The sequence below is a fragment of the Nestor notabilis genome, unplaced genomic scaffold (assembly GCF_000696875.1).
Source record: "Nestor notabilis isolate BGI_N333 unplaced genomic scaffold, ASM69687v1 scaffold4407, whole genome shotgun sequence".
Lineage (NCBI taxonomy): Eukaryota > Metazoa > Chordata > Aves > Psittaciformes > Psittacidae > Nestor > Nestor notabilis.
In genome coordinates this window covers 15,589-42,394 of record NW_009934989.1, presented here as the reverse complement: position 1 = coordinate 42,394, position 26,806 = coordinate 15,589, and the positions used below count along the sequence as shown (strand labels likewise).

General features: G+C 36.4%; 1 protein-coding gene across 1 annotated transcript in view; it reads right to left on the bottom strand.

Annotated features, from left to right (window-relative positions):
- HACE1 (HECT domain and ankyrin repeat containing E3 ubiquitin protein ligase 1) overlaps window positions 1-26,806 on the bottom strand; it is a 46,912-nt gene that overhangs the window by 9,046 nt on the left and 11,060 nt on the right. The window contains exons 9-18 of the mRNA XM_010017596.1: window positions 25,381-25,487; window positions 21,449-21,695; window positions 15,351-15,688; window positions 12,730-12,798; window positions 11,993-12,080; window positions 10,171-10,282; window positions 9,986-10,083; window positions 9,718-9,805; window positions 8,497-8,646; window positions 3,600-3,796 (exon numbers count right to left, since the gene is read on the bottom strand). Of these exons, the coding sequence (XP_010015898.1) occupies window positions 3,600-3,796; window positions 8,497-8,646; window positions 9,718-9,805; window positions 9,986-10,083; window positions 10,171-10,282; window positions 11,993-12,080; window positions 12,730-12,798; window positions 15,351-15,688; window positions 21,449-21,695; window positions 25,381-25,487 (1,494 nt within the window). The remainder of the gene's footprint in view (window positions 1-3,599; window positions 3,797-8,496; window positions 8,647-9,717; window positions 9,806-9,985; window positions 10,084-10,170; window positions 10,283-11,992; window positions 12,081-12,729; window positions 12,799-15,350; window positions 15,689-21,448; window positions 21,696-25,380; window positions 25,488-26,806) is intronic.

Genomic DNA, 26,806 nt, shown 5'->3' with positions numbered 1-26,806 from the left:
TAACAGAATGAAGCATGAAACATTTCAAAAGAGAAGAATATTTTTCAAAGGCAGATCCTTACATTCACAGTATAGAGGGGTTTTCATTTGCTTTGCAGTTGGAAGGTATTTTTAAATGCATTACCACCATTTTATTAGAGTGAGAAAATCTGTGAAATGCTCTGAAGAAAAGGAACATTACCTAATCGTATCTTCAACTGCAGAACTGTTCCCAAAAATATAGTTTCAATCCAGTCAGCTCCCTAGGTTGCTTCTACTGCCAGTGAAACTGAAGGCACTCCCCCTTCTCTGAAGAATTAGAGGGGTAGCCAAAGGAGATTAACTGCACTACACAAAAATTGGCTTCTGTGAACACATCTTAAGAGCTCCAGGAAGAAATCAGAAGCTTTTAGCATTATGAGGACTGGAACATGGTCTTAACACTGGTCTTCAATATTCTGAAATACTTGTTTTACATCTCTGAAATTGCTGTTACATAAATTACACCATTCAGAAAACAGGGTTGTAGAAAGAAAAATTCACAATCTTATTTCTAAAAAAATCTATTAGAAAAAATGACACTTATTTTCTGCATTACAAAAATATTTACTTTGAACTCTTTCATTATGAGAGAAAACAGTTGCTGTGCTTTAGGTGTAAGAAGAAATGTTTTAAGCAGCCTGGTACAGCCAAGCATCCTGACTATCAGCACTGGTGCATGCTTGCAGCCCACAGCTGCCATACCATAGAATTTGCATAATATTTGCCACTTCAAAAAAAAAAAAAAAAAAAAATTGTTTTTCTCTGTTCACTTCACTTAGATTTTATTCCCTCTCAGAAGCCTTAGGAGCACATTACAGAACAAATACCTACATAATTTCAGATCTACATATGCATTCCTAGATAGTGCATAAAAGGTACAATCCAGCCCTTCTTTTAAGAGGGGAGATTTGACTGAGCACATACTAGATGGGCATCACAAACATGATGACAAAGTCTAATTTCAGTGAGGAGTTGTTCTGTATTTCCCTTTGAGGTAGATCAAGGAAAGATTATGCTTCCCTGATTTCACAACTGTGAGACAAGGATCAATGTTCATTACTATGTTCAGATTCAGAAAGCAGCTCCATTCCAAAGCTGTTTTGGAAGAAAAAAAAAAAAAAAAAAGTAATTTTTTACTGCCAAACAGCACAGGCAGCTCAGACAGACAAGTCCTGGGAGGCTAGAGAAAGCCACAGCATTGTGGAGATATGCACCATTTTTTGAAATAGCATATGGACAAACTTGCCTAGCTCTAATTTTACTTTTTTTCTAAAACGTTAGTAGAAAGCTGCAAAAATATGTACAGCAAAGAACAAAGAGAAATGCCTACCTAGCATGGATACTGGACAACACCTGACTTTTCCCTTTGAAGTCTCTCCATTACCATGACAAAAGGCAGTTAAGCCACTACGATAACTGATACTTCACTACATGGATGCTCCAATTGCAAGACTGGAACACATGTGTTGTATAGTTGCACAACCACTCACCTATTACACAGCTGATACAAAAAAAAAAATTCCTTCATTCAAAGGAAACAACATTTTACAAACAGCTATTACTACTGCTCCTCAATGGCACATTTATTCTCTTTTATTTTGGTTTTCAGTAAGAGGGAGACGGATTGTTTGCAGTTCTGTGAGGTTTTGGTATGGGGTTTTTTTGTGGGTTTGTTAGTTTGCCTATTTTATTTTTTTTTTTTTAAAGGAATAAAGATTCACTTGAAAATTCATTTTTAAAAGTGCCTTCCTCTAAACCGGTAATCTGCAAGTATGCATACACAGCAAATTCCTTTAGAAGCTGAATTTTGTTCTCCCAGAGGTACAGCAAATACAATGAGTTTTAAACATCAATCTTTTATTCCTGAAGTAAAGGCAGGAAAAAAAAGAAAGATATCTCGTGCAGGGACAAAAGAAAGATGTTTTATAAAGTAAAGCAGACACTCTCCTGCTTAACCTGTTAGAACTGTTAAGCTCAAACATACTGCAAAACCATTTTGCATTAAAGAAATAGGGAAAAATCCTCAAACCACTAAAACACAGATCTACAATTTTCAACAACTTGGTCCACCACTGCCAAAAATCAGTGAACAAGAAAGAGACAGTGCCATCTTACACATTTGTTGACTTCACATCTTGCAGCTTCAAATTAAAAGATCAATTAATACTAAGTTTCAAAGCTACCACAACATTCATCTGTTTCTTATCACCTTTCAAATAAAAGCTACACGAAGTCTCATCCTTCCTCACAGTTGAGAAAGGCTGATGGGCTAGATCGATGCACCAGATTCAACCATCCTTTTCAGCCTGTGCCCCTAAGTCAGATGTTAACAGAGCAATTTAAGCTACTAATGAGTAGCATCCTTATGTGGGCAAACTTCTAATTTCATGCTAACTCATAGTAGCTTTTAAGTAGTTGTTATGAAACCACAGTTTTTGTCAAGTACATCTATTTTATGTACTGAGAAGCTGAGACTGCCCAGAAACAAGAATAAACATCCTTGCTTTCTCTGATAGGTAATAAAGAAGTTAATAACCCACTGCCTTCACAATTAAACTTATTTTACCATCTGTATTCTTTCATGAACGAATATATTGCGGGAAACAGTGCAAAATCAGGCTAACAATATATATTTCTGGGTTTGGAATGACACTCTGCCTTAATGAGAATAAGGATTACGCATAAAGGAACACAGTGCCAATTGCTCAAACACAAATCAAAATTTTGTTAGGACATATGCTGACACCAAGTGGCTATTTACCAATACAGCAGCTATCTTCATGACGAGTAAAACTGAATGAATTCTGTGTACATAAAACGAGTTAGGCTAGCTCAACACAAATGAAAAGCAGACATAAGGATCAAAAGAGTAAATGATAAAAAAATTGCAGATCAAGCAATGAAACTCCCGCAGTTATTCAAAACTATCTCATGGGTAACTTCAGAATTCAACTAGACTGATATCTATCCTAATTTCTACATGATTTCCGACATCTGTCTGTGTTTTACCAGATTTGTTTTTTAAATAATGCTACAGAGAATTCAGGGGCTTTCCAAGCTGTTACTATTACAGTAAATTAAAAAGGTAGATTATTTCCATACACACCAGTGACTTGCAAATGGCTGAAAAAGCTTCCTGCAGCCTTTTATTCTGTTAACTAGCTCTGTGTTACCGCAGAGCAATCCAGTGCCACAGACTGCCCTAGCAGGCAGCACACTTTACAACATTACCTACAGTTTTAATTTCAACAGTTCCTCCTGTTTTACCTTCCTGGTATACATATCCATGACTTAAATTTAGGAATATTTGTAACCTTTAAGATGAACTCTTCATTTAAAGCTGGTCCTACTTCCTTCCAAAAATTCTGTGAGAAAGAAGAACCTCAAACCTGATCACTTCTAAGAATTTTAACTAGCACTATTGGTATAACATGCTAAGCTTGGAAAAGAGGGAGAGTGTTGGCACTCTTGTGTATTTCCTTCAGAAGAGGTATACCATTTATGCTTTCAGTTATTCAGAAACTCAGTCCAGTTCCTTTTCTTATACTATCAACTTCTGAAGAGACCTGTATACTCACCTTATTTTCCTGTGTAACAAGTATACTTGCACCCCCTGGCTTCAATGGCACTTCTTCCATTGCTCCAAACACATCAGTCTCAACAGAGAAGGTCAGCTCTAAACCCAGATCACTGATATCATTATCTAAAATCCACTGCAAGTTCTTTGCATATTCTGGATCAATAGATGCTACATCCTGATAATTTACAGGTATACCTAGGAAAAAACAAAGAAAACCCCTCAAATAAGCAGGATAAAGCAAAAAGGGTTCTAACAATATGTGGTAGAAGACTGCCCTCTAGAGAGTAACCAGAATAATGCAGTAATAGGAAAAAGATTCACCATTACTAACTACAGCAGAGCTGTACTTACTACATTCTAGAAGTATTAAAGAATCAAATTTCCTCTGTATGTTTTTCTTTCCAGTGAAGCAAATGGCATACCACTTGAGCAACAATTTGCACAATTTTAGCTCACTAATGGATTGCAATAAAAGCATCTAACCATATTTAACCAATGTTAAATGAGTTTCCTAAAAAAAATCTTAAGCGTTTCCACGTACCGTATTTCTCTATAGAATAACACCTTTTCCCCCAGAAAAATATCTGGGGGAACAAGAGGGATCAGGAAACAATCTTTCTGTACTTAGAAAACCCTTTTCAGTTTTCTTTCTTTCAATCATATTTTCTACAAGACCTACTATACAGATGAAAAAAAAATATAGGAATTTTACATTTTCAAACTGAACTTTCAAGTCATTTAGAAGCATTAAGAGAAGAGTTGCTAGAAGTTTGACTTCTAGCCAAGTACAAAAACTGTCCATTTACAGCCCCTTTACAGACATGGCACCCAAATTTGAGCAAATGTGTCCAGAATAAGGTGACCCCGAGTTTGGGCACAAAAGCAAACCTCAATTACTTTAACTTTCATGACAGATACTTTAATTCTACCAAGACAGACAAATACCTGAGAAAAGAGGCAGGGGGTGAGCATGGTAGTAGGTTTAGAAAAAAGCTAGTTGCTGGGAAGTACTCTGCTTCACCATCTTATGTGCATTGTGAAGTGTCACAGGGTGCCCATTAGAAGTCTTAGCATGCTACAGACTACAGAAGCAGTACCCCAGAGAGTAATACAAAATTGAGAAGTTAGCAGCCAATGGAAACATCCGAGTGCAAAAAGTGTTACAGTATTTCCCTGGAAGAGCTGACTAGTGCTGAAATGCTGCGCACACAAGCTACAAGACATTCAAGACATTCTTTTTCTAATAAAATCAAGCAATGCTCCACTTTGAGAGGGACAGATAATTTACTAACAAATTTTCATTGTCAATTCTCAAAAATAAAAAAATCTAACAGCTGTCTAGTAGTTTCTAGAGGACTGTAAGTTTTGCCAACTAGTAAGCATATGTGCATTTGGCATACATGCATTTCAAACACGAAATGTGGAAATAATGATGTCTCTGAGGGATATAAGCAAAACATGTGGGAAAAGGAGACTGAAAAGCAGGAACTGGAGACTCCTTTAGAGAAAAAACTGAACTGGAGCATTACTACACTCGTAAACATGTTGTGAGACCAAAGTACTAAGCTCACACATTTGCTTGACAGAAATTGTCACCAATCAATAGACTCAAGCCAGGCAGTTATAAAGAAACTGTCAGATTTATTAGGACAGAATTTGAATCCCTTCAAATAATATGCAACTTTCTGTTGCTGTACCCTTAAGGCACCTGTAGTTTGAAAAGGAAGAGAAATCTATCTTAGCAGAATTGTGATAAATAGGTATTTCTATGCAACACAACTTCAAAAAGATACAGGTAAGCTCTGAGACAAGTTAAGTAAGTATTCAATGATTTAAGGCCTCCAGCTCAAAATACACTGACCCAGAAATTAATCTTCATTTTTTTCTATGCCATGCCAAGAAGTATTTTCTATTATACTGTGAAAGATGGGGCTTTAATCCAACACCAGATAGTACAGTTATGAATGTATCTGCTATGTGTCTTTGTGGGTTGGAGGTGGAAGTTTCCTTTTCCAAACAGAAAAGTAATTGGCTCCTTAAAATAATACAAAATACCCAGACAACAGCACTAGTGGAACTATCTTCTCCTTCCCTGTTTAAGCAGAAGGCAGAAAAATAGGAAGTTTGATAAAAACAAACCTAGGAAGCCTTATTAATTTCTGGCTGCATTTCTGCCTCAATTCTACATCTGTAATAGAGTGCGGCCCTAATAACCATGAAGGCCTATGGAATAATGTTTGATTATGACACGCACACACAAAATAACGCAAACCACATATCTAGCGTCTTATAAAGCACATTAGTTGTCCATTAGTTGGGTCATCACTTAGACTGGTGATCTGTCCTTACCCCTTGCCTACCAGATACTGCTGCAGAAAGATCTCAGTCCATGACAGTGAAAAAAGGTGATGCACCCACCTGAGTCTCAAGAAAGTAGTCACATTTGTTCATACACATTTTGGCTCCTAATTAAGGCACTTCCACGTCATGTCTGTTGACTAAAGAGAAGATTTCCTTTGAACGAGTTTCACACTGTTCCTCAGATACAGGGGGTCTTACCATACAACTGGTGGATTCAATGCCAGCAACAGGAAAGGCTACAGAAAACAAGGATCTCAGTGCAAGGTGAGAAACCAAACGGAATGGAAACAGTCTCAGACTTTGAAAGATTCCATATTCCATTACTTAAGGCCTGAGAAGTAGCTGAAGGGAATCTCTGTGTCTGCAACCTGGTAACTTGTATTTGGCATGAACAACAGCTACCATAACCCACAGCTGAACCCGAAACAAAAATAAAACAAAAACTCTTTAGAAGCATCTGCTGCTGTGCAACTCAGGTTCCTTAAACAAGAACAGAAGAGATGCACAAAGCTGAGAGAAAAGGCTTTAAATAAGGTTTAAATAAATAATGTTTAAATAAACCACTGTGCCTGAGGCAGGAAAAGCAACTACTCTGGGAAGCGGAGGTATAATTTTTACAGTCCTGTGTCTGATCAATAACAAGAAGCGATAAAAGCCAGTGAACCTTTTGACCTGAAAGAAGTTGAATGTGCACAAACCTCTAGAGTTCCAGGATGCCTGCTCAACAGAATGACAAGACCTTATTAAGAGGGAGTGGTGAGATCTCATTAAGAGACCACTGACTCGCTGCTGTTTAGTTTGCAGTAGTTACTCTGGGGGAGAGTGGGAAATATATGAAAAATTAAACAATAGGTTGTCAGTTCAGAAACCAACAAATCCAGTATCTAATCAGGAGTCAAATTAGAAAAGAACCCAAATTCATTAGTAGTCATTTCCAACAGAGGTGACAAGAGCAACACTTGATTATTCTCAAGGTGTCACTGAACAACAGAAAAATACATTCTTCTCATTTGTGAATACATCACATTAAGACTAGCCTGTGAGTGTCATTCTTCTGCTCGCACAGAGGCATCTCTTGATGTCAGAGGCCAACCCTTAAGTCTGTGCCAAATTGTGCCATACAAAGATATGTCTGCTTTGGAACTGCTTCCATATGTGGAGATCAATCAATAGGGAAGCCTGATGAGGCACTGCCAACATGGTACTGCTTCAGATTGGCTGCCCTCCATTGCCTCTTACCCAGTACACAGTCACTCTCCTGCAGCAGAAAGAGCTACTGAAGGAGAGAAGTAAAACACCCTTTGTCAAGAGGATCTTGACAAAGATGACTGAGCCTGCACCATCAACAACTGCAGCAGTGTTCCCTGCACACCTATAGGGAACAGAAACAGCAAATCTGAAGTTAGAAGTTGATCTGTCCTGGTCTCAGCAAACATCACCAGAAGACCATAGGTAAAGAGAATCAGTACAGAAAAATAGATTGAGAGGCAAACAATTCCTTGAAAACCTTGACAGGTCTTAAAATAAGGAGTGATTCTTGAGGAAAAGTAAAACTTCTGACATCAAGCTAAAGAAGATTAAAAGAATAGTGCTTAAACACAGGAAATTCTGCATGTAGTGGCAAAGGAATTTATGTACTTAGAGGAGTAATCGGAACGCAAAGGGAATTTATCCTTCCATCACACCTTCATTAAAGAGGAAAACTTTTTCATGAGAATGCAGAACAGGGGCACCATGTTCAACAATCAAGAAACACAAAGGTTCTCAAAGAAGAGCAGAGAAGAGCCCTATACCACAGATACTACCAGCTAATGGCAGTACTTCTCTATTAAAAAGAAAAGTTTATATTTTTATAAAGACTTCTGAATAATCCTTCTGAATGCTACAGTAAGTGTATGGATTCATCTTATCAAAGCATTACATGACTGAAGAACTGCAGACACAACAAAGATGCTTGACAGATTTTTTTGCCAGAGTTCATAAACATTATCAACTTTGTAGAGTCTGTCCTAAGTTAGCTAGGGAATGATTAAGTTTCCTTTCTCAAGAATGAAGTTACATGGCAGGACAGATTAATTCCACAACTGTGATGCAAAGAATTGCACACACCACAAAAACAATTGACTACACTAGTCTGCCTTTCAGGCATTCCTAGTCAGCAACATTAAAGACAACTAAATTATATCATTATGCTCTAGACAGATTAATGATGCCTTCCTTGGTTTTAATTTAAGATTCATATTTAAATATAAACTGTAAGATTAGCTATTTTATTAAAAGTTGCTAACTGTATAGAATTTCCTACATAGCTTTGCTAATGTATTTCTGTATTTTGCAACTGTAACAGTTGCTAACAGAGCCTCAGACTGGAATAGCAATTACTGCCATACTATGTCGTGAGTCATGTATGTAAAAGTTTAGCAAAACATTTATTTCCAAAGACTTTTTCACTTTTAAAATACACACAAAAAAGTAAAAAAGGAAAAGATTTACTGCTTAGAGGACTAATAAACAGGATTTTAATAAAACCATACCAAGAATATGCTTGTAGAATGATCTCGTGAAGTAGATGTTCACCAACTGCCTGTGATTCAGAGCTAGCCCCAGGATCTGTCCTGCAAAACGGAAGTAGTTCAAATGGTCTGGATTTACAGAAGAGTTGCTGTTGGGCTGGAAAGTTGTTCCTATAAAATAAAAATATTATCATGTTTCATCACTTTTTAAGTGAAGATCATATTTAACAAATACACTAAGCATCTGAAACCACTGAAAGTGTTTTATTTGGAGGTTTCAGAAGATTATCTGAGGTTTTTTGCTTATGCCAAAAAGATGTCAGAAAGAAATGTATCAGAATGTAATGGTATCCTATTATCACAATGATACTGCTTAGCCACTTTCCAAGGCACCACTTTGAAATAATTAACATATGGCTAATCATGATCTGCTATATTTAGTCCTCCATCTTACTATATTGCTATATGCATTTCTTGCTTACTCTAATGGGCCACAATTCATGGTTATCAACTTGTGAACATGCCCAAAGGAAGGACCAGAATGCATGTACTTCCTTTCATCTGGCTCCAGACAGATGCAGACAAGAAACAGTCCAGTCCTGGTGTCCTTATAAAAGACCACTTCAGACATCCCTAACCTTTTCCTTTTAACTTTCAGATCTATGCCTGTTCTGTTGACTGAGTTCCTTGCCACTTTCCAAGACTTTGTAAGGTAGAATGCAAAACATTTATCACTGATGATGATGTGAAATTTTTTATTGATAAAGATTAGCTTTATATGAAGCACCCATAAGACAAAAAGTCAAATACAAGGTAGACCTTTGAGATCAACATCTAGTTTTACCACAAAAACTAACCGACTGAATTCATGGATTTCTAAAAGAAAATAAAGGAATACCTCCACAGTTCCCTGTGGAAAACACTTTCTATACTGCCCTCAAAGTGTTATGTCCTTCTACTTCCAGGCAGAAATATGATGGACTCATTAAAACCAACAATTTGTTCTCCTCTTACAAGAGAGAACAAAATCAAGGAAACTTCGCATTAGGAAGAATATTTCATTTGTAGTTATAAAAACGTACAATGAATAGATCACTTCTCTGTATATATGAGAACAATTCTGACAGTGTCGCTTATAAAAAGTAACAATCCCATATTCTGAAAGAAATTAAGTGTCTTTTCTCTTGTATTATAAAAGAAAACACCATAAAATTAGGAAAAAATAAAAAGGCAAAGACATACCATCAGCTGACTGGGTAAATAAGGCATAATCTGGGTTAACTATTTCACTGGATAAGATATCAAACCACTCACGCACAACACCTTGTCCCTGCATGTCAAAAGAATAAAACATATTAGTACATAGAACTTTCACTGCACAAACAGTTACACTGGGCAACCACATATTTCTTAATAAAGTATTAAATTTATTTTAAATTAGGATTTTTCACAATACTTGTGAAACAGAAAATTTCCATATATAAATACCATAAAGTAAAATTTTACCCACCATGCCTTCTTCTCCATGAAATCTCACAGCAATCCCCTGCTTTAGTTTTGCACAATTTGCTTTAGAAACAACTTCACAGCTACTCCTAAAAATAGAATCTAAATAAAAAGCACCAATTATTTTTCTTAATTTATTATATTTCAGTGTATTTCAAAGCTATCCTAATTCCATTTGTAATACAATACCTCTGTGAACCAAAAGGATGTCATTTTCATTGACAGGCCTGTGCACCATGTCTGAATCTGGCTGCCCAGCATGCAGATGTTCATAGAACCATTCACAGCGATCTTTAAATGGCTACAAAACATGGGGTATACCACATTAGATAGATGCATTAAACCAAATAATTCCCCCTCTCATATTCTCAACTCATTTTTGAGATGTGCAGAGTCACTTGGTGCTACCTCAATATGCTATACAGTATTTTGGGAAGAGGAAAGGACTAAACATACCCTTGTGTGCTTGCTGAAGGCTAATATGCAGATAACTGGACCATCAGTTATCACTACATAGAAAAATAGCACAAAATTTCTTCCAGGGCAGGGGGAAAGGAGTCTAGATAAGAAGTCAGTCACTGGCTTCTGTAACACTACTTATTATCAATCACAGCTGAGCTCATTAGCACAAATGATATAAACAAGGGGTATTTGCAGTAAAGTTCACTGGCAATAAAAAACAGCCCAGAGACCAGAAAGATTCCAAAGCAATTCCTAGGTGAGAAGGCCTTAGCTTGTTTTCAGTATTTAGATAGACATTTTGCAGTTCTGCCAAGACAGATATGACAAAAGTATGGCCTCTCTCATTTATAACAATTCACGGTATGTATTTTTAACTGATATAACAGGGCATCAGTTCTCAGGGTCTCTTCATTATGCATAGATAATGCATTTCAAAAACATATATTTCAACCAAAAGTAAACAACACACCTAGATCATGTTCTAGAAATAAAATAGAATTACCAAAAAAAAAAAAATCAATGAACATCTAAAAATAAAGGCACAACTAAAGAAATAAATCTTTTGGAACAGACCCTCCACAGTTATCGTGGGGTGGGTGGAGAGTGTCTGGTCACAGAAATTTTACCTTTTTTTTAAGCAAATTCTCTCTTTGACCAAAAGAGTTTAATGTAAGGAACCTTTCTAATAGCGAACAAAGCAAAATTAAACCAGTGTGTGCTAAATGAAGGAGTTTCAAATAGCTCATTATTGGCTAAAGACCATCTTCATTAGTAATAGAAAAAAAAACGCAGCCCTGTCCCTAAGCTACAAATAGACAATCATACTCTTAAACGTAAGTGATGAAAACATGGCAGATGCTTAACACTAAAGTGTTATGTAAAGCAGCAGACTCCAATATGGGCAGGTGGGGGTGTGGTGTTCACTCGCTAATTTTTCTACTTAACTACACTAGTCTTAGTCCTAAAGTAATGCTTTAGTCTTGAATTCATGCCCCACGTTAAACTGAGAAGCAAGTTTAGGTTATGCATGACATTAGGATTTTACAAAATAAAAAAAAATTGGGGAAAAAAAAAATCAAAACCAAACCGAAACGAAATGGTAGGAAACAGAGCAAAGAGTAACAAGACAACATGATGTCTCACTGAAGGAGCTATCACTAATTAACTGTGGCCAAATCAACTAACAGTGGTGTATTTATCCTCTGGTTTATCTCAAGATCAAGTCAATTAAAGAAAAATCACAGCATTTTAACGCTGAATCTATTAGATGTGCATGAATAAATTTAATAATAGAAACAGTTGGACTTGTAAGACTTATTTAACATTGGTCATCTCAAATGGACTTAAACATGTACTTCAAAGAATTAGAAGTACAGAAATTTGGCTGCCATGTCTGTTTAATCTCATGTTTCAATATCCCAGATTCAGAAGCACTGGAGTGGACATTTAGTTCTTCCATCCTCCACAAATGGATTTAATTGTTATCATTATTATTAAACAAACTCTTTATATTCATAGACATTGTAACCAAGCATCTCCTGACATTTACCTGAGCTTTTATGATGTGCATAAATCTGGACATTAATTCAGGACACTCAAGAAGAAAATGGAAGTGATCAAAAATTATTTTGGGGTTTCTGAAAGAAAAAAAGGTTATAAGCCTGTTAATCAGAGATCTAATAATAATGCCTCATGATACATGAAGTCTACATAAACAGACAATGCAATTAGTCACATAGAAAAGTTCCAACAAACTCTTCTATTTCATAATGTTTTCCCAATTCAGGTTTGCAAATTACTTATACTACCTCATCCTTTGAGCATGGAGGATTACAAACAGCTCTCCAGACAGAAGCAATATTATAAACTGGCCAGTCCCAGAGAAACTCTGGAAATAGCCAAGTATGCAAAGATAGTTTAGACTCCTTTAATAAGTTAGTAAGTGTAACACATTTGAGGAATAATGGAAGTTTTCATCTGCCTCAATATGGAAGGCTTTTTTGGAAGAAAGATGAGGAAAGAATCCATTAAAGAAATTATTCTGTTGCTCTGTGAAAAAAAATTTGTTCACTCAATCTCACAATAAAATGCAGAGCAGTTTATTTAACTGAGCTCTCTGAATCACTAGTATGCACTCCCTTGAATGTGGCAGGACCACTGAAGTTCATGTGGTTCACATGTATTTTTAGGTTATTGTTGTGACAACTCATTAAGAAAAATATGAGTTTGAATTATTTTGGGAGAAAAAAGGGAAGAAATTAGGAACTCATATTTCTCGAAGCTTACCGGTTAACAAAACACTTAAGGACATCATCATGTTTACAGACAAACTCTATAAAACGAGGCGACGTCATCCTGTGCAAAAAATGCTTTAGTTAATGATACTGAAAATAATTTGAATTACATAAATTGTTGCATTCCTTTAATAAAATATTAAACATCCATTTCTATTTACACAACTAGTCAATCATAAAACTACTCAGCAGCATTAAAATTTCATAATAAGCTTATATAAAAGACAAAAATAACAATTATCAAGCAGGTCAGGCAACCTCACCACTGACTCTTGTTACCTACATGAAGAAGAAAAGCCCGAACTAATGGAGATACAATTAAACCCTTCCAGCTTTCAGCACAACAATGGAAATATATATATGGGGAGAATGATGTTATATGCACAATATACATGAAAGGCATTGTTCTGTATTCTTGTTCATTGTATGTAACTCACACCACACACCACGTAGATTGTGATAAGTGAGGCAACAGCCAGGAAGAAATAACCTTATAAACTCAAACTTAATAATGGGGGGCAAGGTGGTATTTAATGGCTTCATGAAACAACAAAATTACTTGCCAGGCAAGCATCTCATACACTAATATGCAATTCTATTTTTTCCTCCTATTTATATCTGGAGAACAACGTAAGGATTACCACAGGTGCAAATTTTACTCCTTTTATTTACAACTCTCTCCTGTATTTTTTGAAACAGAAAAATTCTTAAGTGGATCCTTTAGCTTCAGCAAGAGCTAATGAATACTTGCAAACAAGAATAAACCCCTCTCATCAAGTGCCTTGAAAGGTTGTGAAAAATAGCACTTTGAAAAGTCCAGGATAACAACAACAACAACAAAAAAATATCAACTCAGCATAAACTTATCAGTTTTGATGCTGAAAACTTGGAACACTGTACTTCAGTACATTAACAAAAGAATGCCTAGATTCAGTACTAGCATTTGCAGAAGAAAAGCAATCATGTCAAGTAAAAGAAAATAACCTCAATATTTCAAATGTTAACCAGCATGAAATGCCGTCTTTATTGTATGAATATTAGGAACAATGGAAAATGGTGCACTGTTTACTCTCCTCCATTAAACAAAGACACACAAATCTAAAATTAAAGCCATTTTAAATTATTTTCCCTGAAAGTGTCATTTGTTATAATTTCAAATATTATTTGAAGATGGCAGCAGTACTGAATTACACCACTGTGCCATTTACTTCTATTAATATGAAAGCGTCAGTAAAACAGAGTCTCAGATCTTTGTTCTTCTGTACACAGTTCTGAAAAGTCCTAAACCAATACAGAATTCAAGTGTGTTCTGCCTTACTTTCCCGTATCCAAGGGAGTTCTCCCTGTTGTCGCTGAAACAGTTCTTACTCTCCTGGCTCCCAATTCTTAAGTTAAACTTATACAGTATCCAGAGGAGTTCTCCCTAACTTGAAGCACAAACAATGCACAGGGGCATACCCATTTGGCAGGACACATCAGCAAGTCACCTGGACACAGGGAGACAGTTACCTCCTCAACTGAATTTTGCGATAAAGAAATAAATTGGGGGAAAATGTACTTAATCACTATTATAAACATTCCTACTTTTGATTTGGCTGCTATAAGTAATATTATACTGACATTTTATCTTAGTAAAGTTGGATGGGAGATTTCAAGGGAAATTACTAAACAGCAGTTCTGTTTCAAGCTGGAAAAAACCTAAAGGTGAAAATACTGAGGTACTTGTGGAACATGCTGATCCCCAGATTGTCTTCCACAGTGTCCACAGAGGAGTGTGCCCCACACAGTGCTGGCTGACTTAAAAGCTTTTATTCCACTCAGTTTGGCAGAGAAAGAAAAACCCTTACGGAGGCTGGCAATAAACAGGAGTTGTCATGTAGTGGGAAGCTTGCTTCTAGATTCCTCAGGGAGCTTGTAAAATCACCATACATGCCTAACCTTCCACTCAGGAGGGTCAAAGGATCCTTTCCTTGCAAGTTCATAAATACAATCCATAACAATCTCAAAGACCTCAGTTATAGTGGACACACTTTCTTCCTTTTTAAACCAGGCACTTAGAGCATCAAATTTACCTAAGTTGTAGTGCCTGTTCCACATGAAACTGTTTGCCAAGTGAGCATTTCTTTAAGATTGTACTCTCCTTATTATAAGCTTCCGCAATATAGCCAAACAACTTTTGCCCCAGCTGTCATTTTCATACACAAAGATAACTCATATTTTAATCTGAGCTTATAGTTATTCTTGTTGGATAGTCACATGAAATTCAGGGATAATTTTGCATTAAGAACCAAAAGCAACAACAGCTAAATTTCAAGACATCAAAACTACCTTACTTGCAAGCATCCCACATGATTACAAAGAGCCATTAGACATTCAATACAAAATCTGCCCCAGTGCAGCTACGTTCAGAGGCAGCAGTACTACAGAAATTCTGCTGTGCTGTTTGGTACCATTAAAGACAGAGAGAAGAAAACAAAAAAAATAAATAAATAAAATGAAGAAAGCATTCAATAGTGATTATCCCTGAGTGCCACTAGTATTATCTGGTCAGCACCGAAATTCTTCCAAGAAAGCACATAACAGTTGCAGTAACTAACAGGATCCTCTCCTTACCCCTGAGGCATCTGACAAGAGCAGCACATATAAAAGGCTTGAATGACAGCACTTAGCCTGTTTGCTGTCATAGAGATAACATCCTGGCAATCAGCACAAGCTTCCTGCTTCCCAGCAACATCATATGTTTTCAACTCGCCAGCATCAGTGGATAGCTCTTTTGTGCCCTCAGTTTCTGCAGCGGCAAAGGAAGGCGTAGGAGTAGCATCCTGGTGATCTGGTCCTTTTTGCTTCAGTAAAATAGAAGTAATGTTGGCAGAGTCTCTTTTGTTTTTCATCAGCTCTGTGGCTATAAGAACAAGCCATTCATCTAGAGAATGCCAGAGCAGTTCCAGCGGCTGCAATAAACATGCAAAAACAGACAAAAAAGGAACATGTTGACATTAGATAACACTAATGATGTGATAATCCTCTTAAGACACATAAATATCACACACATTTAAAAGCTTTAAATGATCCTTTAAAAGTCATGCTAGAGATAGATAAAAAAAAAAAAATCCATACTTGTAGCCATAGAGCACAGAGAACAAATGTCATATACAAGGAAAATAATCAAGCAGCAGATAGGATAAAGATAAAATAATTTAGAAAGAGTGAAACACTGAACTATTTCAGAGTTTGGCCTCTTGGTGGTTACACAGCACACCACTGCCAGACTGCTGCAGTCAAGAGAAAAACAGTAACACAAACTGAGTTTCTTTGTAAGGCCCCGGCCAACCAACCTCCCTCTACCAGGTAGATGAAGCAAACCCCAGACAATACCACTGAGATTCAGACTCATGCACACCTGTGCTTTATACATAGTGTGAGCTCATACAGCCCATTTTGGTATTACCCCAGACATCTCAGAGTAAGGGTCACTAATACCTAGTTTTACAAAACAGAAACAAGTATCAGCAGAATTACATATCAATTTTTAAAGCCATATATTTTATCTTAAAGTAATTCACTACCACCAACTTAAAACTGATACAATTGAAATCTAGTGCAATTCCATCATTACGCATTACGTTTGCTCTGAGGTGCAGGCCTACCACAGAGGAGAGAAAGGGCTGAGAACTGCAGCACACTCATCAGCATTTTAAGAAAAATACAAGGGCTGACTGTGCTGTCCCTTAATGGTGTTAAGGCTTGTTTCACAAGCATAGCATAGTGAGCACAGAGATATGTATCCTACAGGGAAGCAATTCTGACTCAAGTCTTTCACAGCATTCCAGAAGTAAAAGTAAACTTCTAAATGCACTCCTTTTTCTATGTATTACTGTGGCATCAATATTTTTCACCAATTAAAACATTCAAAGACTTAGTAGATACTGAAAAGTATCTTGTCATATTCTAAAGTTACCTTTAAAAGTTAAGATTTACAGCACAATGTACCAGAAGCCTACATTATCTGGAGCACTCTCAGTACACCTCTTACTGACACACTCAATACACAGTAAAATACTTCTCATGAAAGGTGTGTATTGAAATTATCTGTTCAAATTTACCATTTAAAAAAAATTACCACTCTGCTTCCATTTTTTTCCCCAACAGGAACTTTGAGGAAAGCCAGCCTGATCTCTAAGACTGGTAGGCTTTGCTCAAGATGCTGTATGACACTCACTTAATCCCTGTACTCCTAGTGACCATGCATTTCTTTAGATGGTGACCTGAATACCTCGAGTGTAGGCATCATAATGTAGAAAAATTTTCTAATGGAAAATAGGATTCATCGAATATATGAGAAAAAAATGCAGCTGTGTTCTTAACACATGAGCAACTAGGTAGTTACCTACTAGAACACTAAAATCTAGTTTACTTCTCCCAGACTTTTCAATGCTTAGCCTGCTGGACACAATTTTTCTGCTCATATCTTGTGTCTTATTTTTATTTCCCACAGACTTGGAACACCTTCCAGAACTCCTGCAGCTGCCTTGTTTTTCCAAAGCTAGTTTTTTCACAGATTCTGATCACAAATTCATTCAAAGGTATAGTCAAGCACAGTGACTTCAACTTGTTACTTTTTTTTTCCTAGTCTAACCTCAGGATATAAAGCACACCTGTAAATATTGCCCACCACCTCCATATCCATGACTGTCAACATTTTTTGTTAGCATGCATAATCAGACCTTTTCAAACATAATGTGGACATTGTCAATCAAACCATTAGCAACATGGTTTTAATACTACAAGTCAGCATTCTTCAGCCACTTCCTACCATGAACCACATAATAATCATAAACCTCCACTCAACCTTCAGTTTTCATATCTCACATTTCAGAAAAGTTTTTTTGTAATTACACACCTGAGTCTGGGTACCAAGCTTTTACAACAGCACACCTAATCTCCCAAATGCAAGGATTTAGTTATGCAACACCTTCCTCTTTACCCACCTAGAAAGCAAGACACTAGAAATCAAACCCATATTCAAACTATGACACTGGAGCAAAACCTTTTGCCAGGTGACACAGTTTGTCTTTTAAGACACAGGGAGCAGGAGATCACCAATCCTTGAGGTGAGTGTGTCACAGCAGAGAATTCAATTCTATTTTAGAAAAAAACAGTATCTGAAACGAGGGAAATATATTAGAGGCTTCCCAACTTTGTTCAATTAGACAGGTAGATCTTGCAACAAGTTTCTCTAATACGTGATCATACCGCACAGCAACTGGAAGAGCAACACATGAAAAAGTAATGAACATAAAGTTGGTCAAAATTACTATTCATGAACTTGCTCACTAGTAAGATCTTGTCCAAGTTAGCAGTGGCTTGTTTGAAGATTGAGTGTTCAAATTCAATGACGATTTTGCTTCTTGCAAGATCAGTACAAAAGTGTGTCTTAGTGTTTCCACATTAAAACATTTGGATAGACGTGAACTGACCAGGCCTGTAATGAATTACATACAGGGAACTACAATAAAACAAAGATGGCTCCGTGATTATTTTGTCCTTGTCAAGCACTAACATTTCTCAGTAGCCTCAGATCAAGATATACTCACATTTCTAACCCCTTTCAAGCTAGATTACAGTGACAACTCTTCAAAATATATTATATCAGTATAATACAGAAAGCCTTAACACAGCATTAGGAAAAAAGTCAGAAGAAAGTTTTTCTTCAGTTCTTACACTGGATAAAATATGTTTTTGTATCAGCATTTTAAAAAGAGTTATGAAGTACATCTTAAAGGTTACTAGGTACAGATCTATTTGGACCTAACAGGAGTGGAATCAGAACGAAAGGAAACAATCCCTTAAACTGTGCAATAAGGCCTGATAATGTCTGTCCACATATTCCACAAGGCTACCTATCACAAGACATAACTCCTGCCACTGCTGCCCTCAATCCTCCCCAGATAGAAGTTTCTAAGTCCATTCTTGAAAGAAGACAGTATTGACAATGGATTAGCTTCCCATATAGTAAAGAAAAAAATATATCTAGAGGTCTTCACTTGCTCAAATAAACAGCATTTAGAGAAGTGGGTGGTGACCTGTGTCGCTTTCTTGTGCTCTACAAAATACTCAAATCCTTACACGGGACATGACCCAGCAGACTAAGAGACTTTTTCTCCATAAAACCTGTATCAAAATTCAAATTATCTACAATATTTATCCTCACAACTGAATTTTAAGATCAGCAGCGAATTCCAATTTAAAGCTAATTTTCTCTAGAATTTTTAATTTGGATCTCAAATGTAAAATCTTGAAGTTCCACATTGATTTTTTTAATACAGATTTAATTCCTATTTTGCAGCAGCAACCTTCGTGGTTTCCTTAATAGACTGTACCAAACAGTTACACAGCCTATATTCAAGAAAATTCAAATAAAACAACAGAAAAGGAGTTCTTTATCTCTGACCTGCATGTCCCACATGCAAGTACTGGTACAAATAAAGACACAACTGGCAGGTCTTCAAGGAGCCTCCATACCATTGTAATCATCTAGAGATATAGTGGGCTATTTTCCCTCCTCCCAAAAGGGATCATCATAACCATGTTTTCAAGGAAAGGATTAAAAAAAAAAAAAAAAAAGTAAAGGGAAGGTAGGAATAAGAGAACAGAAAGTCAGCCAATTGATTCAGCACTATGTCTAATCTCTCACTACCTAGTTAATATAAAGTCAGGGAAGAACAGGCTAATTCATCTACAACTGAACATCAATTTAGTGCTGCTAGACCTGTGCACCCTATTGCCAAAAAAGAGTAAGTTCTCGTAAGCAGTGTTGTATTTTTGAGTTTGAAATTTACGTCAACCTTAAAATACCACGGAGACAACAGTGGCCCTAATGAAGGGCTACCTCAGTTTTAATACCTTTTAAATAAATAAACATAATAGCAATAATAATTTTAATATCATCCTGAAATTTTGGTTTGCTACCTAATGCAAGAGTAGCACATATTTTGCTCATTTATTAAAAAAAATGTAAGTGTTGGGTTTACATAATTATGATATTTTCTGGGACAAGTGTGCCAGTTGTGTAATATAAGCCTACTGCACAAGACTTAACTCTATATACTAAATTACTTTCAGCATACAAAGAGTCTGGGCACACAGATAAGTGATCCTGCTGAAATACAATTTCCTTTGCAAATTGCAGCTGAATGTTTTTGTTTGTTTATTGTGAGTTCTGAAATTATCTGGAGTTGAAAAGCATGTTTAGTTTATTTGTTTGCTCGTTTTGGAGATGAGGTCAGTTACTCCTAAAACCTTGAAGAAAAAAAGGTAACACTATCTCACTGCAGATAGTTCCTGTATTAAACACATTTAACACCTGCTTCTTGTTATATTTAAATGAATTTTCATTAAAACTGTTAGAAATTGCTGTATTTCATACAATTAGTCTTGTGATTTAGGTAAGGCTTTGTTTTTTGAAAACAGAAATCTGGTTAAACTTGCAATGTGCCAGTCTAGCTCCATGTATTTTAGTGAACAACTGTAAAGAACAATTATTACATTGCACACTGTACAGTGCATTACATTTTGCACACAGTATTTTTCATACTTGAACAGTAGTTTTATATTCATTATCTAAATCAATTCATTATTAAAATTATTTTGCTATCAGAAAAACAGTTATGCTTGGTTTTTTAAAATAGACTAATGCTTTCCCTCTTTCCAACAGAAGAAATTTAAACAAAAACTGAGCTTCTTAACTAAATACGGCTGGAATTAAGAGTACCATTTTTCATAACCTTATTGATATACCTCTGTCTTAAAAGTATTTAGAGTTAACCTGATCAACACGTATCATCAAATAAATGCAGTAATGTCAAAACATATTTTCATGACACTCTGGAAGAAATGTGAAGTTAAGGAAAATTCCTGCATAATCATTGGTGTCTAAATTTAGCAATATGAACTGTGCCACGTAAGAGTTAGGAGGAAGATAGGAGAAAATAAGAGACTATCCTTCAGTTATTATTATTTAGGTGCTCTGAACTGTACATCAGTTGTATACCCAAAGTATGTTGAGTGGCATAAAGGAAACCAGGACTTCTTTACAGAAAAGGTAAGCTGCAATTTTATACAGAGGGATTCCTCAACAAGTATTAAAAAACCTCAAAAAAAAAAAAAAAATACAAAAATCAGAAATTAAAGTTCTAAGTGTCAAGCACCTAAAGCAGGTGTTTGAAAACAGCCAGAAATCAATAACCTCATGAGAGTAGTAGTAAGCTGGTATGTTTTAAAGGATGTAATAATACGATTCAAGAAAAACTCGGGAAAAAAAAACTTCATGGTTACAGAGAAAACAATGAACAGATTAAGAATTCAATTATTTCCATTTATCTTGTGAAGCTGGATAAAACTGAGTGTTCAGAATTCCCAGTGAATCTCCAAATAGCACTTTGAAATTACATTAATACAACCTATTAAATTAATATTACTACATTTAGAGATTACTACACTCTTAAACAAAATAACAGAAATAAAACCAAAGTTTACCAAAATCAGTTGAGTAACTAAGCCTTCAACATCTGCTAAACAATATATTAAATAAGAATAAAAAGAAGTCATGAGATGTGTATCAGTGGTTAAATGAATCCAGAGGGGATAAAAAAAATGAGAAGGAAAGAGGTAGGCTTAACTTAAGAAGGGATAGGGACATCAACCAAACTTACTTCCTGTTCATGAGATGTCTGATTAATGAATGCATGCTTTGTGAAATTCATCTCTTTAACGTCTATCTTCCTAACAACATCATATACTTTTCTGACCTTGAACACCTGACTTCTTGGAGTTTTATTTCCATTGTAGCCCATGTCATTTCCATTACTGGGAGAGGATGGGCCAATGCGAAAGACATGGCAAAATATCCTCACGATCCTTAAGAGACTCTTCATTTGAGCTTCATAATTACTTGACAAGCTGGGGGAAAAAATGGAATATTTAAGGTTTTTTTCCTTGATGAAACAGTTTAATATATTAAGGAGTAAGTAATCTAATGGTAGGGTCTGACATATATGCTGAAAAAAAAAACCCTAAGCTCTAAACCCTAGTGAATTTTAATTTCCTGCACCAGCCCCAAAAGTCAAATATAAGCACTATAGTTTTACTAACATATACTCAAAATTTCAACTAGAAGTGAAATTAGAACAGCAAATTCCAGATCTTGCAAAACAGTTATTTCAGTTTCATGTACATGTACACTCCTTATGAACTGTTGGTAAGAAATTCAACTTAGTGCAGTAAGGATTTCAACATGTGAAACAAATTGGGATATCCAGATGAAAATGTTTCTCAATCCAGAAAAGACAGCACCCAGTAGCATACTGACTATCAGATAAGCTGCCACAGCCCATCCTCACCATTCTTCTAAATGCTCATTAAATACCTCAGTCAGACAAGGAATCAGGATGGTAATGATGCCGCTATTTCTACTTAGGAGAAACATCATCTAAAAAATACTACACAACAGTACCACTATGTTATTTATTTATCCAATAAATATAGTAAAAGTTTTATGTCAACTGAACTGGCCAACACTGAACTGTGTACCAATACAGTGTACAATACGAGATACTCATGACTTTATGCACAAGCAGAACATTCTCCACCAAATACAACTTTGTTTTCTTTCCTGAAACCCCAAGTAGTAAGAATTATTTTTCCACTGAACTCTACTCACTTACAAATTTTACATAATAGAGTACATATTCAATTCTGTCCTTATAGTACTTGCAACTCAAATGCACATTTTCTAACTGTAAGATCAGTACAGACCAGAAAACTGACATCTTACAGCATGCTGTAAACCTCTGATGCAAATAAAGATGTTAATTCACGAATCTGAAACAGCTAGTTGTAACAGTACCTTTATCATGATGTCACTCTCCCTATGGCATGGATGAAAGCAAACGACCTATTCATTTTCAGCACTACATTTGAATGACTGCCTGAGATGTATTAATTTCAAAAATCCACATACTAAGAATTTTACCAAACTGATATACAAAGTACAACTTTCTTGTCACAATCTAGACTTTAACCAGAGAACTTTTCAGTAAATAGAGATAAGAAAGGAACACAAAGATATACTGTTGTTTTTAACCAGGTAAAGAAAATCCTCTGACTAGCAGGGTGTAATTACGTTACCAGAAGCTCTAATCCACAGCCACAAATTAGCACTGGTATATTATCAAAGATTTGGGGGGGGGGGGAAGGAAAAAAAAAAATCTATGAATACAAGAAGCTCACTTAAGTATTTAAAAAACAAACAAACAAACAAACAAACAAAAAACATTGACTGAAGTTTATCATCCCTCAACAGCAGTGTTTTCCTGGTAAAGTTTCAGGTTTAAATCTGCAGGAAGAGGACCCAATTATGTAAAAATACCTTAAAGCACTTTTAATAGTTTACTGAAGTTTTTACTAGCATGTTTGTAAACATTCAGCTAGGCCCAGTCTGCACCAGCAAGAACAAATCATGTGACACTATGATTATCCCCTGAAAAGAGGAAATAAGCAATGGAGGTAATGCCAACTGAACAGGCTCCTTGCTGGTACTCAAAGCAGAAGTCCTCAGGCAGAAGCTCTGTGGCACTCTTGGCTACCTGATAGAGGTGTTACAAAAAACAACTTTAGACACTTCCGAACTAAACAAACAAACCCAGCAACAATGGGCTGTGGTTGGGTTAGTACCCAGGAAAATAACAATGATGATACCAAGTTCAGCCATGCAAGAGTACCATTATTGGAGATTTTCCCATACAGAGTGCATTTTACATACTACCTGTTGGAAGGAGGAAAGAGGCCCAAGCTTAGAGGGTCTATATTCACCAACTACTAGCTTCATCCTCATTATGTTAATAACAAAGCAACTGAGAATGCCTAGTTGAAGTAGAGACTGAAGATTCTGACAGGGGACAGCACTCGAGAGAACAGTTTTTGTGAAACTGTGTTTTGTAATAGAAAAAGAAAACAATTCCATTTCCCTTATGACATATTATAAAGTACCCAAGAGAACTGGGGCAATAAGAATCCACAGGACACCCTAAGTACAGGCATCTGGAAATGCATGCTCATCAATGCAAGGCAAAGCTTCCAACTTGCCCTTAGTCTCCACTACAACCCATATGCCACAGTACAGAGGTACATACTGGCCCAAATTCAGAGACAGTACAGGCACATAGATACTATTTCTACAGCCATACTGAGGGAGCATTGTTCAGTGCAGAGGAGTAATAACAGTAATGAATCAAACTTAAACACAAAGTCAGTCTATCACTGAAGATAATGAAACTGAAACTAATATTGCCTCATATGATCTAATCCAGCTACCCTGATTTCTGATAATGTCACCATACAAAGCAAGTTCCAAACCCTTTCCTGTAGAATGGTTTTACACTTTATCACAGCTTATTTGTGAGAGATCTACTGCCTCTAATGAAGTCTGGAGACAAAAGGAGTGTGTTACAAGTTAGGCTGATTACACATTAAAGCCCAACAACAGCTAAAGTTCTTCAAAAAGTTACCTATGCAGTAATAGACTTGTCATTAATATGTCTATGCATTAAATACCAGTCGTTTGAGGGGTTTAAGTTTCTCATGCTCATTCACTGAGGCAAACACTCATCAGAACAAGACTGTGATTAATGGTGTCATGAATTTCCTAGCATTGCCTAGGAGTTCTGACCTGTTACCTACAAGTTCCATCCAAATTTAACATGACTGATGGCAAAGTAAAAAAAGGCACCTATAACTAAGAATATATTATTTAGTCTCCATCTAACTGATGGGCTCCTCACACCTCAGCCCCAGTTGAAAAGAAGCATTCAAAGTCTTACTGTTCTACAACCTATGCTGACAGACCTCTCTGGTTACAGAACACTCTCAAACCTCTCTTTTCCAAAAAGCCATCTAGAACATGTTAGTAAGGAACTTCCACTCATGCTTTCAGGCTCTTTACCTCTTTCAGCAAAGATTTTCTTGGCTTTTAGTAAAGCATAGAGGTTACAGCAGATTCAGCTAGCTTTAGAAAACAGTAAAATCTTACTGGTGTTCCAACAGATTACATAAGTCCCTCAAACAGATGCCATAAAAATGAGGAAAGCATATTAGGAAAATATGCTTGCTTGTTTTATGTGTTTCCGCAGGTAACTGCTGCTTGCGTTGCTGAGACAGCACAGTAGTACATAAATTTTTGTCTCATATATATTAGTAGTCATGGAAGGCAATCAGAACCAGCAAGACTCTCCTCAAACATAGTAAGAAAGCATGCAGAAAAGTAAAGATATGGAAGAGAAGAAAAAAGGAGGGGGGGAAATGATTGGTAGTTGGCTAAAAAGCTTCCCTTCCCAGAGCTGATACAGCCAAACTAAACAAAAAAATGCACTTCTCTGCAACTCAAGCTTCTTGGCCAGCAGTCATTCAAGGGCACCAACCTTCTCTCCTCAAGACAATGATCTGAACCGACACTGTCATGAAGAATCAGATTTGAGTTCCACCTCCTCCAACATGTGCCAGGTATGAGATAGTTTAGATTATTAAAACTACAAAGTGGCACTAACAACCAGGTAGCTTATCAATTTACTTATGATCCTCTCACACTTACCTAAGCAGTTTGTGACCATTAGTTGTAGCAACTTCAGCAAGACTTGTTAGGATTTTAAGATACTGGCTTTCACTTTGCTGAGACAAGTGTTCCAGAACTTGCCGCAACTGATACATTAGAACAAAAGAAAATGTATGTTGTCATGGAGCATCAGATCAACATTTAATTTAGAACATTATCACCCAAGCATTAAGAGTTAGCAATATTATTGTACATCTGTATTGTCCAACATCTAATCTAACCTCAGTTAACATTTCATTATAATTTACAAAGATTACTGAAGAAGTCTACCTTCTAGTATGAAGGTATCGTACTATAGGATATACAGGACTATAACTGAATGCTTAACCACATATTATTAAGAACAACTTATTTTCATCTGAAAAATTAGTGGGCTACACTTTCAACTTCTTAAAGCCAAGAGCATATATTTTAGGTTTATAATTCATCATTTACCTGTCTCCCCAGTTCTCTCCTCGGTTAGTTTACAACAATGTAAATGAACCTTGGATCCTACAGTCTGCTCTCACTACCTTCATTGTTGCTCAAGATACTGAATGTCCTTCCTTACATAAGAAATCTTACCCTGATAATCAATAATTGTTATGATGACTCTCTTCTCAAAATCATCCCTTTTCTTGCTAATACCATCACTTGGCTCACAAAGACTAGATGTTGGAATTGCCCAGACATTACCCTGTCTTCAACTCCCCTTTGTTCTACACTTATCTCCAGCCTAGACTTTCTCTGCAGGTAAACCAACCCTTCAGCAGCACCAGTCTTCATGCATTCCTATTGTATCCTCATTTACTTCCTTCTCACTCGCTTTCAGAAAGTTCAGTAATCCTTCTCAACTTCTCCTGTAGTAAGGTGGAATGAAAAAGCATCTCATAAAGGTCATTTATGCCAACGCTCTGCCTCAAGGCAGAAGCACTTGTAGCTGCAATCCAAACTGGTCTGCTCAATCTGCCTGCCTGGTTTTCAGATGTCTTCTACTCTGGAATCTCTGCAGCTTCACTAACTGATTTTTTCCAATACTTCACTTCCTTAACTGTGTGAGAGTTTTCCCCCAAGGTTCAGGTGAATCTCCAGTTATAAATGGCTGAGGCAGTATCTTTCTCCCTGCAGTTTGTCAGTAATTTTTCTAGTTTGTCAAGAACATTTAAGTTCATGTGAGTCCTGACTTCTAACATGCAACCAGTCTCTTCATGTCATCGCTTTCAGAGAATATAAACTAGTCATTACCCAAGACTTTGGGCAGAACAGCTCAGACTTGGCCATAGAAAACCATACTTAAAATATGTTTCCATTTTGGCAATGAAGCATAACTATGCCACGTATTATCTAATATAGTATGCATAACCTCTCATTCATCTTTTTGCACACGCCTCCTCCATTACTCAGACAGGCATTAATTTTTCTCATC